We start from the raw sequence: 16,065 nt of genomic DNA, 5'->3' as shown, positions 1-16,065 counted from the left end.
TCGGTTATACTTGCAGCACAACTAAGTCTAAGTCGGCCCATGTCCCGCCCAAATCCCGCCCTCACCATTCCTCCTAAAACACTCCTTTTAGCTCTGGGTGTACAACAGCACTGAAGAGGCCTAAGTCATTTTTAAATACGTCTAAAACCCGGTTCAATGATCAGCATTTGGATGACTTGCTTTACTGATCGTCCAAGTGCCGATTTAGGCCAGTTTTTAGACGTATTTCCATTTCGATTATGAGCTCCCTAGCATTTTAGGCAATATGCTTAAAAAAACCCATGGATATAACATCATACTTTTTCAACTAATAACAGAAACTCTGTAATCACTTAAGAAGACCAGCATAATATTTGGCACATTTCACAAAAATAATGCCATTCATAAGCTACCCAAACGAATAATGATAATTGATAATGACAAAGCGATGGGACCAGACGGGATCCATCCCAGGATACTAAGGGAGCTCAGAGAGGTTCTGGCGAGTCCTATTAAAGACTTGTTCAACAAATCTCTGGAGATGGGAGTGATTCCTGGGGATTGGAGGAGAGCGGAGGTGGTCCCTATTCATAAAAGTGGTCACAGGGATGAAGCAGGAAACTACAGGCCGGTGAGCCTCACTTCAGTTGTTGGAAAAATAATGGAAGTGTTGCTGAAAGAAAGGATAGTGTACTTCCTTGAATCTAATGGGTTACAGGATCCGAGAAGGTGAGCCTCTCACAACTGGAAGAAAGAGAAAAGGTAGACTCAGAAGCAATTTAAGAGAATATTTGTTCACAGAAAGGCTTTCCAGTGGAGGTGGCAGAAATGAGGGCAATATCTTTATTCTCTAAAGCAAAGAGGATTGGGTTGTAAAGGGGATGAGACTTGATGTATTACTTTTTCTATGTGATTACAATCAAAGCAGTTTACATAATTTAGACAGGTACTTATTTTGTACTTAGGGGAATGCAGTGTTAACTGGCTTGCTCAGTGTCCCATGGAACCACAGTGGGAATCAAACTCACAACCTCAGGATGCTGAGGCAGTTGCTCTAACCATTTTTCTACTAGAATGGAGCAGTTGGTATAGATCAGGGGTAGGCAATTCCGGTCCTTGAGAGCCGGAGCCAGGTCAGGTTTTTAGGATATCCACAATAAATATGCATGAGATAGATTTACATCTCAAGGAGGCAGTGCATGCAAATCCATCTCATACATATTCATTGTGAATATCCTGAAAACCTGACCTGGTTCCGGCTCTCGAGGACCGGAATTGCCTACCCCTGGTATAGATGAACAAATTAATATGCTGTATTGTCTTTATCTACCACCAGTTTCTATGTTTCTGTGAAGAGCCCTCTTAGCCACCCATATTAATACCAATAGGTGTGCCTTTAGCATGAGTGAATAGGAATCTTTACAGGTAGTCAGGAAAGTTATATTGCACTTGTTCTGATTATGAAAAAAAAATGTGGTGTGTTGAGTCCTGGTTCTTCAAACCTCCTCAGTCTTTGGCCACCACTGTTCCCTCTAAGGTGAGCGTGAGTCATCCACTTACAGTTCTGCCAGTGGTAAGGCACTGTCTCAGAAGGAAGAGGGCCAAGTGGTTAGAGCAGCTGCCTCAGTACCTGGAGGTCATAGGTTCAATTCCCACCACAATTCCCTGTCACCCAACACTTCATTGACCCAGGTACAAAATAAGTATATGTCTAAAATATGTAAACCACCTTGATTGTAATTTTACAGAAAAGAAGTATATCAAGTCCCATCCCCTTTACCTATCACATTTTCAATAGTGTGGGAAGATGAACGCTAGAGCAGTGGTTCTCAACTCAGACCTTGCCAGTCAGGTTTTCAGAATATCCACAATGAGTATGCATGAAAGAAATTTAGCATAATTTGGTTCTTGTTTCAAAGACATTCTATTCAGTATAATATAAAGTACTATTATAATATTTTTTTTTATATTTATGGACTATATCCTCATACATTTAAATGTCTTCTTACATTATGGGTTCCTTTCACAAAGCCATGATAGCGGCTGCCCTGCGCTAACGGCCCCGAAGCCCATAGAGATTTAAAGGGCTTCGGGGCTATTGCAGTATGAGTTCATGAAAAAGACACATCTTTAAACCATTTCTAAACTATGTAACTAGTACTAAACTCCAAGATGTGGCACCACATATTTTAATGCCATAGAGGTGTTTTAATAAAAATTGATAGCCAGTATAAAATTTGTTCTTTATCATACAGTCATATTACTCTAAAGCAGAGGTCCCCAAAGTCCCTCTTTGAGGGCCGAATCCAGTCGGGTTTTCAGGATTTCCCCAATGACTATGCATGAGATTTATGTGCATGCACTGCTTTCAATGCATATTCATTGGGGAAATCCTGAAAACTCGACTGGATTCGGCCCTCAAGGAGGGACTTTGGGGACCCCTGCTGTAAGGGCTCCTTTTACTAAGGTGCGCTAGCATTTTTAGTGCATGCACAAGATTATCACGTGCTAGCCGAAAAATTACCGCCTGCTTCAAAGGAGGCGGTAGCGGCTAGCGCACGCTCAAACCACTAGTGCGCCTTTGTAAAAGGAGCCCTAAATGTTGTCCCCTAACAATTCTAAAATGGCTGCCACACCATGGTTTTCATTATTTGAAAATAGCAGTTGGTAAAAGAAAATATCGTATGCATGTTAGTGTACAGTAGAGGTCTGCACGGGAACAGGGATCGCGGGAATCCCGTGGGTCCTGCAGTGGTCCCTTGGAAATCCCCCCCCTAACCCACGGACTCCCACGGGTACCCCTTTCTGGCCCATGAAACTCCCATGGGGACCTCCCCTCTAGCCAATGGGACTCCCACGGGAATAGAAGGCTTTGGAAGCAGGGTTCGTCCATATAATATAATGGACACGTCAGCCTTAGTAAAAGAGGGGGTTTATAAGTTAATTACCTGAACAGAAAACAAAAAAAGAGTTCCACCAAAGAGATTCCACAAGGAAAACAGCAGCACAAACACAAAAGAAACTGTGGAATTGATGATCCTGTCAGAAGTAATTGCTGCTTTTTATGGGGACGGGCGGGGATGGAGGTAATTCCTTGCGGGGATGGGTGGGGACGGAGATGATCCTGGCGGGGATGGGTGGGGATGGAGAGGAACCTGGTGGGGATGGGTGGGGACGGAGAGGATCCTGGCGTGGACGGGCGGGGATGGGTGGGATTTCTGTCCCCACCAACTCTCTAGTGTACAGTCATTCAGTGTGTTGTGAGGTGATATAGGGCTCCTTTCACTAAGGTGCGCACAAAATTTCCGTACGGTTCTAGAATAACGCCAGCTCAATGCTGGTGTTAAGGTCTAGTGCATGCGGCAATTTAGCGCACACTATTCCGCGCGTTAAGGCCCTAACGCACCTTAGGGCTCCTTTTACAAAGCCGCACTAGGGCCTTAACGCACAGAATAGCACGCACTAAATTGCCACGTGCGCTAGCCACTACCGCCTCCTTTTGAGCAGGTGGTAGATTTTCGGCCAGCGTGTGCTAATCCAGTGCGTGCGCTAAAACCGCTAGCGCGGCTTTGTAAAAGGAGCCCTTAGTAAAAGGAGCCCATAATATCTTATTTTCTCTGAAATCAAACCTGAAATGTATTTAAATACACACTGTGGACTTAAAGTCCAGGAGCCAGATGTACTGTGGTTTTTCTAACATTTTACATCAGGCCTGGATTGTTAAGGAGAAGAGCATGGCTGAGCTGGCTAGTGTGTCAGTCTCCTACGATTTTGTTTAGAGGCTTCCATACAGTTTCTGTCCCTTCCAAAAAGATGCACTTGAAATTCTGCATTCATATCTTGGAAATTAAATTGCTTTATTTTATGTATGTATAATGTGCACACTGGAAGCTGGACTTATTTTGACCCATGCAGATATAATTTTTATTTTATGATCATAACAGTATGCTTTTAGGAGCAGGATGGTTAATTAAATGGTTCCCAGAGGACTTTAAGCAGCAGTGCTAGGAAAAATAAACGTGGATCGTTTAGTTGGCAGTTAAAAAAAAACAGCAAAATTATTACAGCTCCTATTTTTGTTCCAATTTGTATTTCATTTCAAGGCAATGTCTTAATGTTTAAAGTTTGTGAAAGCGTATCCTATTAAACTAGTCTTCTCGTTACACATCTACATAAACTGCATTGTTGTTGTGGCACTTACCAGAACGTCACACAAGCTACATTGACACATGGAATGTACGAAGGCCGTACCAAAAGCAATGCAAAGGTGAACATAACTTTTTTATTAACACACTAGTTGTTTATCCCGTTACATTAACAGGTGCTAGAATATATGTGTAGACTTAGGTATTTCTTTTTTTCTGTATGTTTGTCTATTTCTCTCTTCCTGCCCTCTTTCTTTCGTTCTGTCTCACTTCCTGGCCCCATGTTTGTCTGTCTTTCTTTCTTTCTTTATGTCTCTCTCTCTGTCCCGTTTGTCTGTCTGTCTGTCTTTTTTTTCTGTCTCTCTCCCCCTGTCTATCTTCCCTTCTCCCTTACTTTTACCTCCCCCCTGTACAGAAGCACCCCTTTCCTGCTCCACCTGTCCAGCAGTAGCCCTGCTTCCTTCCTTTTACCTCACCCCCATCCAGCAACACCCCTTTCCTGCTCCCCATGTGCAGCAGTAGGCCTTCTTCCTTCCTTTTACCTCTGCCCTGTCCAGCAGCACCCCTTCCCTGCTTTCCCCTGTCCAGTAGTACCCCTTCTCCCTTCCCTGCTCTCTGTCCAGCATCCGCTAGGCTGTGCAGCCTCGGGGCTTTTGCTAGGACAGCCCGACTCGCATTATCGAAGTGGGCCAGCCTAGCAAATGCCCCGTGGCCGCATAGCTCCGTGGGAGTGACAAAGTGGGTGTAGGCATCAGCGATGGAGAAGGAGGCCGACACTATGCTCTCTATTCCTCACCCGTCTCGGCAGCAGGTTCCCTCGGTTACCGAGGTCGGGCCCCTCATTTAGGTAGTAGATCGATATGGCGGTGTTGGGGTATTGCAGTTTGTCACTGCCTTTTTTTAAAGTTGAAGCCAGAGTTGGAGAGCCTGACTGGCTGCTGAGGTTTTGTTCCCACAGCAATCTTTTCTCTCAGGCAGGAACATTGCTGGGGAAACATGTGCAGGCTCCTACTGCGCATGTGGGGACACGGCACCACAGAGGCACGGGAACACGGGGATTGAAGTGTGCATGCAGGCTAAGGGTATTATTATAGTAGATAAGTCATTCAAGCTACACATGTTGTTAGAGTAACTCTTCCTCTATAAAAAGGTACTACTCAACATAGTCTCCATCATGAACGATGCATTTGAACCATTGTTGAACCCAACTCTGAAATCCTCTTTGAAAAAATTTAGCTGTGCACTGTCATACCTCATCTGCTTCATCAAATTGTTTCACCTGAAGACTGTCCTTCATTGGACTTAACAGGTGGAAGTCAGAGGATGCCAGATCTGGGCTGTACGGTGGATGGGGGACTACTGACCATCTCAATTTGCTGATCACCTGATTTTTTTTTTTTTTTCCAAAGATGTGTGTGGTTGTGCATTGTCATGGTGAATGTGGATCATTTTCCAGATTCTTGTTCAGGCTCTTCTTCTCTAAGCTTCTTGAGTGTCTCAATGTATTGCATGCTGGCAACAATACAGCTATGTTCCAGAAAATCTAGAAGAATGACACCCTTGTCATCCCCCCAAAAACAGTCACCATGACTTTCTATGCTGATCATAGTCTCTTGAACTTCTTAGGCCTTGGAGAAGAGATATGACGCCATTCCATAGACTGATTCTTCATTTTCAGATCATAAAGATACGTCCATGTTTCATCCCCTGTCACCATATCAGAAAAAAAGATGTGTCTTCATTGGCTTTAAATGCTTCCAGCAGATCAGAGCAGATTTCCACCCTTTTCTTCTTCAGATTGGGTGTCAACTGCTGAGGTACCCACTTTGCATATACTTTCCAATGCCCTAAGTCATCCACCATCTTCTATATGGCATTGTGATCACAAGTCAATTTAGTAAGAATAATAATTTGTCCATGTGCTGACAGTTTATGTCAATGGTAGCAGCTGATGGTGTCCCACTGCATGGTTAGTCCTCAATGCTGGTTTTGCCTTCTTTAAAATTCTTCATCCATTTGTGCACATTGCTTTTGTCAATGGTGTCATCTCTGTAAACATTCTGTAGACTTCTGTGGATGTCGGACAGCCTGAACCCCTCCTTCGTCAAGAACTCAATGACGGCACTTTGCTTCTGCTTTGAATCCATTATTCACCTGCAATGAAGAAAAAGATTCTGAAACACTTGTATAGAGGAAGAATTACTTTACCAACATGTGCAATTTGAACAACCTATGTCAGATAATAGAAAAGTTATGCTCATTTTTACATTACTTTTGGTACATCCCTCGTATAAAGAAAATCTATAAACAAAAGAAGAGCTCATCCTTAAGCTTCAAAAAGTTTCCTTACTACAAAAACTGGTGAATCAAACTTGTGAGTTTATTATTCTAAAAAATATCACCCGGCATCCCAGTGTCCTAAACTTTTTCTTAGGTGGTATAAACTTATTTGATACTGGCTTATAATTTTGATAGCACAGCATTTTCTTAATGTTGCCATTTAAATCATACACTACTGTGGTTTCATATGACCTATGCAGGTTTAATAGTAAGCTTTCCACTTGGTTTATGGCTCAGCCATGCCCACTTTTATAAAATTAATTATGAATTCACCACCACAAGCAACTGAATAATGATGTGATATAAGAATGTGGCTTTCAAGAGGTGTGACTATAATTAAAGGTGTATGCCCTTTTTTCTTGGATAACTGTCATGCCTATACGACATAACATAACATAACATCGTGCTTATAGACCGCTTAACCAGAAGTTGAATGCGGTTAACAAAAAAATCAATAATAAAATGACATAAAAGACACCTAGAACTATTTGGCCAAATATTTTGAGAAAAGAGATTTTCAACAGAGTTCTAAAGTGTTTGTAAGAACTAGCTCTATGTAACAGCAATCAAAATTCTTTATCGTAGGAAGCTGCCTGAAATGCTAATGTATGATCCAATAATGTCTTACTTTTACAACCTTGAAACGATGGGAAAATGAACAGGGCATGAGATCTTCTACTGTATTTGTAAGATGCTATAAGAAATCTATCAGTCATATAGATCGGAGCAGTGCCATTCACAACCTTATAGCAAAGACAACCCAACTTAAACAGTGCACGAGCCTCCATCGGGAGCCAGAGTAACTCGCAATAGAATGGTGTCACATGATCATACTTCTTCAAACTATAGATCAATCTTACTGCCATATTCTGAATTAATCTAAGTCTAGCCATCTCTTTCTTAGTTCATGTTAAATACACTAACCCCCTCTTCTACGAAACTGCGCTAGCAGTTTCTAGCACGGGAAGCTGTGCTGCTCCCGATGCTCATAGAGTTCCTATGAGCATCGGGAGCAGTGTGGGTCATTCAGCACGGCTCTCTGTGCTCTCTCTGCGCTAAAAACCACTAGCGCAGTTTCATAGAAGAGGGGGCATATTACAGTAATCAAGAAGACTCGATAACAATGATTGAACTAGAAGTTTGAAAGCAGAAAATTCAAAATATGGTTTTATGGTCCAGAGCTTCCATAAAGTATAATAACCTTACACCACTGTGGGAAGAATTTATTAAAATGGAGTACTGTTAAGATGGACTATTTTATTGTTAACCCGGTTTATTAGTAATTAGGTCGCATTGCATAAATGCAACCTGTGCTTAAAATAGATAATTTTACCACCAACTCGAACTATCTTAAAAAGTAGCCCAAATTGGTCATTTCCCCCCTGAATGTATCTTCATATCTATTTTGAATTGCTTGATTTTCAAAAGTATATTGTACTTTCTGTTTTTATTCAGATACATCAGATCTGAGAGGTCGATAATCCTAATAAACTTTTGTTTATCTATCATCTCATCAAACATCCTTATACTGGTTGGACAAACTCAGATGCATAACAAGGTATGATTAATTATACAGATGACCATGTTGCATATAGGCTTCATTTGTGTAATGTAAGTAAATGTTTTAGGGGTATTTTTGCATTCAGGAATACAGTTGATAGTATTTTTGAAAATGGAGTGTCTTTCAATGAAAAGATGAATGCTTAGTAATGGTTTTACCAATTTTAAGTGATGAAAACAAAACATGGGGAATTCTGCCTGAGATTAGACAGCCCTTCACATGCATATCTGTACAAATGAATAGTGTCCTGATTTCTGTCTGGGGATTAACAGATAGTTTAAACTCAGTACTGTAAGCGTTTAACATCACCAGGATAAACTCTCAATTCTTAACCAATTCTTTAATGTAATAATTCAAATAAGGAGAAATTGACTTACCGTTCAATTGCATGGAAAGACTTCTAGCCTCTGCTACCAAAGTCCATACCAGTGGTGAAGTAAGGGGAGCATGGGGTGCAGACTTTCCATGTCTTGTTGGGGTGCGCCAGTGCCAGTGCCTCTCCTTTCCTCCACTGCCCCCTCCCCCCCCCCATATACACATACCTCTTGAAATGTTCACTGGTGCGATCAGCATCTTCCACCTTCTGCTCCCTTCTGACATCACTTCCTGATCACAGGACCAGGACATGACATCAGAAGTGAGCCGAGGCCAGGGCGAGCAGGAGGTGGAAGATGCTGCTCATGACAGTGAACATTTCAAAAGATATACAGGGGTGCTTGAGAGGTGGGGAGAAGTAGGAGCACACAGTATGGCAATGTCGGATGCTACAGCCAAGGGTGACTCTCTCCCTCGCTATGCCACTGGTCCATTCTCACCCAATGCTCCCTGTGCTCATGGGCTGTGAGAGCTCAGCACACGCTGAATGGCAATGTGGTTTTCAATGGCATGCTAAAGTGTACCATAGGATGCTGTCCGATAGGGTGAAAAACCTTGATGGAATTACAGTGATCTTAAAGACATGCATAGCTAGATCAAAGAGCCACTACTTCTATAGCTCAGAGGAAGAGAAAGAGGGGAGCATAGGGGAGGGCTGCTTGCCCAGCATGCTTAGAAAGCAAGCAGCCAATAGGAAGTGTACCATAAGACACAGGGAGCTGGAACATGAGCTTAGACAGAGCCTACCCGGATTATAGGGATATGTAGTTCAAAGGCACTTCCTACTAATTATAGATAATGCAATCAGATATAAACAACACCTAATATATACAAGATGGGGGCAGAACAAATTTCACTTACACATGTACGAGTGCATCTCAAGTGCTATTCTGCAAGGCAGCCCATGAGTACTATAGTACACATGTGGATAGAGCATGGGAAGGACATGAGTGTGGCTCCCAGTTATAGGTAAAGTGTATAGAATACTATAATTTACATGCACCTTTGCCATATGTAGGCATGCTTAGTTGTGCCCACTCTAAGACTGTGTGTCAGTGGGCACCTAAAAGTTAGGCATGCTGATACTGAATTAGGTTAGGATTCTGTAACAGCATTTGGGTGTCTAGATGCCAGTATACAATAGTTACTCTGTCTGCACTACATCTACATCAGGGGTATCCAACCTGTGAAGTATTTTGCGCAGCCCCAGTCGAGGGCGCTGCAGTGTTTTTCTCTGCTGCCCCCGGGTGTTTACCACCTTGCCGGCTCCCTCCTCTGTCTTGCTGCAGAGTTTGCACGTTTGTTTGGCCCCAGAAACATTTTTTTCGGCCAATGCGACCCAGGGAAGCCAAAAGAATGGACACCCCTGATCTACATAGTTAAAAAGAGGCACCCACTTATATTAGAATTGCTGTCTTAGGGGCTGGTTCTATCCATCTGTCTGGTTTTCCATCTGGAAAATTCATTCATCTGATAACCTGATAATCTATACCTACCCTCTTGAAAATCACCCTCCTTTCATAAGAATTATATGATTTTCAATAGGCTCAAAGCTGAAAGAGAGTCAATACAAGTGCATGCTTTTAATTTCCTTTCTTGTTTTAATAAAGATTTTGATTCAAATTGTTTTTTGAATGATTTTGAATTGTGATATTGCCTATAGCAATATTGTGTGTTATATTATCAGGCCTAACTGAAACACAAAAACATTAGATCCTTAAGGCCTGTAGTGCTACTATAACTAAAGCTACTATAACTATATCATAGAGAACTAAAGCAGAAATGTCGAGCCCTGGAGCGCAAATGGAAAAAATCTAACTCCCCTACAGACAAACAATCCTGGAGAGCCAACATTAAGCTCTATAATTCTACATTAAAAAAAGCAAGAAAGAACTTCTATGGCGAGAAAATCTCCAGATCCAATAACCAGAGTAGCACACTTTTCAAAATCTGGCGCTCTCTAACCTCCAAAAAAGACTCCACCTCTTTCCCCTCCTCTCCCTCAGCCGATGTTCTGGCAAATTTCTTCAATGATAAGGTCACTACCCTACGCTGCTCCTTCCCACCTGCAGTCTCCTACAACTCCCTGGTGCTCACTGACCCCGACCCTACTCTATCGGCCTCCAGCGCTATCCCAGCCAACAGACTCTGGGCTGCCTTCGACCAAGTATCTGATTCCACCATCCTCAAACTCTGTCTCAAAATGAAATCCTGCAATTGTTCTCTAGACCCTTTCCCCTCCTACCTCTACGAGGAAATACCCACTCAAGCCATCTCTTCCATTACCAAACTCCTAAACTCCGCTCTACATTCGGGCCTTTTCTCCCCAGAAATGGGCCATACCGCCCTAACCCCTCTATTGAAAAAACCCGACCTCGACCTTTCCACTCCATCCAGCTACCGCCCAATAGCAAATATCCCTCTCCTAACCAAGGTGCTCGAGTCCATCATATTGACTCAACTCTCATCCTACCTAGAGAAATTCTCCATCCTCTTACCCTACCAATACAGCTTTCATCCCAATTTCAGTACCAAATCCCTACTGACCTCCCTAATCTCCAAGGTCCAACAACTTCACTCCCGCAACAAGTTTGCTGTCCTCTTGCAATTTGACCTCTCCGCCGCTTTCGACGTTGTTCATCACGACATTCTACTTTACCAACTTTCCGAGATTGGCATCACCTCCACTGTCCTTGAATGGTTCTCAAAATTCCTTCGTTCCCGCTCCTACATTATCAACATGAATGGTACCTCTTCCTCCCCCTGGACACTAACCTGTGGAGTCCCGCAAGGTTCACCTCTTTCTCCTATCCTCTTCAACATTTATATGTCCTCCCTAAAACTCCTCCATCTATCCCCCCTTGAAACAATTTACACCTATGCTGATGACATCCTTGTCCTTCTCGAGACCGACTCAAACCTCACCGATCTCTCATTGAACATATCCTCCTGTATCTCAAACCTCCAATCTTGGGCCCACTCCGTCCAAATGAAATTGAACGAATCCAAGACAAAACTACTTTGGCTTGGCCCAAAATTAGCTCAGCTAACCTCCTCAATCCCACTGCCTTCCGGCTCCTCTCTGCAGCTCGAATTCTCCAGCAAGGTCCTGGGCGTCATCATTGATTCTACACTGTCCTTCAACGACCACCTCAACTCCCTGGTAAAAAAAATGCTATTTCAGCCTTCACATGCTGAGGTCAGTAAGATCCTGTTTCCATCAAAATCATTTTGCCGTTCTCGTCCAATCCATCATCCTCTCCAGACTGGACTATTGCAACTCCATCTTCATATGCCTAACGAAGAAAAAACTCCACAGACTCCAGCGGATCCAAAATGCCGCGGCCAAGCTTATCTTTTCTAAAAGTAAATTTGATCACGTCTCACCACTCCTTTCCAAGCTTCACTGGCTTCCAATAACTTCCAGAATCCACTTCAAATGCATCAGCCTAACCTTCAAGATCCTCCACGGCATCCTTCCTCCATTAATTCCTCTTTCCTGGAATTCCTCGAATCTTAGTACCTCCAGACCCACCCAAAAATCGAAACTAGATTGGAATACTACAATTTACATGTGTTCTTGCAAAATATAGTCACAGTCATGTACACCTGCTATAGAGCTAGTATAAGTAGTCATGCGTTAAATATGTTCAGAGCTTGCTATAAGGGGGAGAATTATCAAGCTATATTACAGCAATAACCCACATTATTTTCCCTTTATTTGCAAGTCACCTTGGGGGTAAACAGTAAGGGAACTGCAAATGCATGCAAATCACTTCATTACTAACTAAGGGCTCCTTTTACAAAGGTGCGCTAGCATATTTAGCGCACGCACCGGATTAGCACACGCTACCCGAAAAACTACCGCCTGCTCAAGAGGAGGCAGTAGCTGCTAGAGCGCGCAACATTTTAGCGTGCGCTATTCCACGCGTTAAGGCCCTAACGCACCTTTGTAAAAGGATCCCAAAATATGAGTAACACAGCTTGGGGTGAAAACCACAAGCTACATTATAGCTGGGAAACTAACCTCAGGGGAAAGCTGGGGTAATTTTGCCATCCCAAGAGTGTCAAGGCTCAAAGTTGTGGCCTGATGCTCCCAGGATACATCTCATCAGGCAGGAGGGTGATGATCAGGGGATAGGTGATCATATGAGTGGGGATGCCAATTCGTGAGAGTGGGGGTGATGCTCGGGGTGGGGGTGGGTGAACATTGAGGGGAGACAGTTCTAATGGCCCCTTTAAGGTTAATCCTGGAACCATCAGGCCACAGCTTTGAAGTATGATCCCCCTAGGCTGATGGAATAACTCTGCTAATGAGTTGGCTTATAAACAGCATAATTCAAGTACCATGGGTGTCCTACGGTACTGGAATAATGGGGGTTGGTGACTCCCATAATAAATCAAGGAGTGGTAAATGCTCACCTTTTACGTCACTGCATAGAAATTCAAAGCCTTTGTTTAGATTTTGATTATAAAAACAATAGGTACACAGCATAGTATCCGTTTAGAAACCTGGAAGAAAGTCGACAATTGATGACGAATGCATGGTTCGGATCAGGGGATATTTGAAAGATATCAAAGCAGGGAAGTTAGGATATCTCCATAGAGAGATTGCACATTATCCCTGTCAATTGATGAGCACATTGTTAATAGAAACAGAAAACATTTTTGAAGTGTCTGTTAACAAATGCTGGGAGACCATAAAATAAGATGAGAGAATTAGAATATATAAAGGATGGGCAAATGTACATTTCTGTTCTGTGTTGTGTCATTTCCTGTGCTTATGGGAATTTTCATTTTATTTGGGCCTTTTTGGATGTTTTCTTATTACAGGAGGAATGCTATTAAGAACATTCCTCTTTGCAGGGTGCAACCGGGGTGCACTCGTTCAGAAAGGGTGCACAGTCTTTCTTGTTAGTATGTGCAGGCATGCATTAAATCATGCATGAGCAATGGTTCATTCCAGAGCATGAGCAATGGTTCTTTCCAGAGTGTGCGGTATAAGAGACATTCTATAACTTAGCATCTGTTCATGACTTTAGGTAAAATTAGCATTTATACAAATACGCAACCCAAGTGCTATTTTATTAAGGTACACATAAGTGCCATAACGCATATCTGCAAAAGGATATACTCGTATGCATGGGTGAACCTTGGATGTGACATAGATGGAGCTCCAATTTACAAATGTAACTTGCAAAATACAGTAGGTCACCCACACCCTTGCTGCATTTAAGCAACTGCAATTATGCCAGGTCTATGGCTGGTATAACTCTGGGTTCCTAATTAGAGTACACTAAGAAGGTAAAGTTCCCAGATAGAATAAATGACTGCTTCATGGAACAGCTTGTTCAAGAAGGGGAGCCATTCTAGGTCTAATTTGTAGTGGAACGCATGATTTGCGCCAATAGATAATGGTGATGTGGCCCCCTTAATAAAAGTGATTTAGGTGCATTCAAAGTAAGATGATAAAGGAGTAATGGGGCCACTCAGAGAGGATAGTGGAAAAACTAAGGGGGAGAGTGTGACACAGTGCTTAAAGCTACAGCCTCAGCACCCTGAGGTTGTGGGTTCAGACCCACGCTGATCCTTGTGACCCTGGGCAAGTCACTTAATCCCCCCATTGCCCCAGGTATGTTAGATAGATTGTGAGCTCACCAGGACAGACAGGGAAAAATGCTTGAGTACCTGAATAAATTCATATAGACTGTTCTGAGCTCCCCTGGAAGAACAGTATAGAAAATTGAATAAATAAATAGTGTGAAAAGCTTCAGCCTCTGGTAACCAGAGCTGGTATTGTGACATCATAATGCCTCATTCCACCAATGCCTAAGAGCCAACCTCATCAGTGATGTCACAATGGCTTCATTGTCCTGTACTTGGCTCACTTTTACTACATTTTGATTTCTACTGTAGAGTGGTGCAGTAGTTAAAGCAAATACCCTGAGGTTGTGGGTTCAAACCCATGCTGCTCCTTGTGACCCTGGGCAAGTCACTTAATCCCCCACATTGCCCCAGGTATGTTAGATAGATTGTGAGCCTGCCGGGACAGAGAGGGAAAACTGCTTGAGTACCTGAATAAATTCATGTAAAGCGTTCTGAGCTCCCCTGGGAGAACGGTATAGAAAACTGAATAAATAAATAAGGCCCCTATTCTATACATGTCACCTAGAAATCGGTGCTGACCAGTGTGCAATACTAAGTACTGATGACCTTCCGGAAAATGCTGAAGGCCCATCTCTTCAATTGAACAGTACAACCTCCTCCTAGCTCCCCTTCCTTATCTCCCTCTCTCCTGTTCCCTGATTGCTTTCCATTAACTCCTTGCTCCCCTACTGCACCCCACCTCTGCCCTCCTTTTCCCTCCTCTCTTCCTGTGCTCTCCTTGCTCCCCTTCTCTCTCTACGTCTTCTCACCTGTCTCCTCTTCGAATGCCTATAATTTTATTGTCCTGTAACTTTATTGTGAATGTCAATTGCAACCCATTCTGAGCTCCCTTGAGAACGGGATAGAAATCTAAACAAATAAATAAATAAACACAGACATTTGAACCCAGAGAGCAGAGGAGCACTCTAAGAGTTAATATAGTGAATTTCATGTTAAAAGTTCCAGGTACAGATGTCACTTTAACTTGCTTCTATTGTATGGCGAGCCCTCCAAAGCCTACTGTAACTACATTAAGGTGATACCTGCAGGCATAAGAGCTATTGTTGTGGTGTACAGATGGGTACAGTAAGTTTTGGGTAGGTTTTGGAGGGTTCACCATACAGTAGAAGCAAGTTAAAATGACATCTGTACCTGAGACTTTTAATATGACATTCTCTTCAGTAATCCTGCTGGACTGAGGAATGCTCAGCTGTCTGTGAACAGTTTGCTAAGAATGCTAGCTGCTTGAATATCCAAAAAACTTGCATTTTTGCATTTTTCATCTGGACGTCTTTATATTTGAGAATGGCCAAAAAAGATAGATGTTCTAAGGACCAAAACGTCTACATAGACCACTCGAAAAAAAAAGAAAAGAAATAAATAGACGTCTTGCTGTTTTGAGAATGAACATTTATTTTCTCTACTGGATTTCTGGAAACTTTTCCAAAATGTCCAAACTCAGACTTAGACCGTCCTATTGAAAATGCCCCTTCATGGCCTTATGTGCACAGCCCACTTTAATAAAAGAACTCCTAGATGTTTCATCACAGATGCTGGGCATGCTCTCCAACAATTAACAGAGAGGTTTTGCAGCTGATGCATGGTCATTTGGACAATTATTGCTTTGTTGTTGTTTAACTTTATCACACTTTTATTAAAAGGACCCCTATAACTGACTATCTGGAGCTATTGTATGCATAGGGAAATAAATATTTTTAAAACTAACTGGAATATTAGTTCTGTCATATAGTTTATCCTGTTCATTACAGTGTTGAAATATTCATGTTTCAAAGAATGTAGGCCAAAAAGAAGATGATCTTTACTATATAAAAATAAGTGTAACCAGGGGTGAAGGTATGAAAAATACAAATAAATGAAAGTATCAAGAAAGATGGTTATTTTAATGTGTTTCTTTCTTCCACCTGTGTCCCTCTAAATCCCTTTAAATGTCTGAGTTCTAATATGATGTGATACTTCCCTGCAGTTTTACTGAACAATAATTGCAAAATTTCCAGGTTT

General features: G+C 42.4%; 1 protein-coding gene across 5 annotated transcripts in view; it reads left to right on the top strand.

Moving 5' to 3' along the window:
* Nucleotides 1-16,065, top strand: part of ADGRB3 (adhesion G protein-coupled receptor B3) — a 1,500,610-nt gene that overhangs the window by 1,170,041 nt on the left and 314,504 nt on the right. For all 5 annotated transcript variants that reach the window (XM_033937354.1, XM_033937350.1, XM_033937352.1 and 2 more), the window contains one exon: nt 7,920-8,022. In XM_033937354.1, coding sequence (XP_033793245.1) covers nt 7,920-8,022 — 103 coding nt within the window. The remainder of the gene's footprint in view (nt 1-7,919; nt 8,023-16,065) is intronic.

This window comes from Geotrypetes seraphini, chromosome 3, assembly GCF_902459505.1.
Source record: "Geotrypetes seraphini chromosome 3, aGeoSer1.1, whole genome shotgun sequence".
NCBI classification, from domain to species: domain Eukaryota; kingdom Metazoa; phylum Chordata; class Amphibia; order Gymnophiona; family Dermophiidae; genus Geotrypetes; species Geotrypetes seraphini.
The sequence above is the reverse complement of the archived record's forward strand: the minus strand, read 5'-3'. Positions and strand labels throughout refer to the sequence as shown.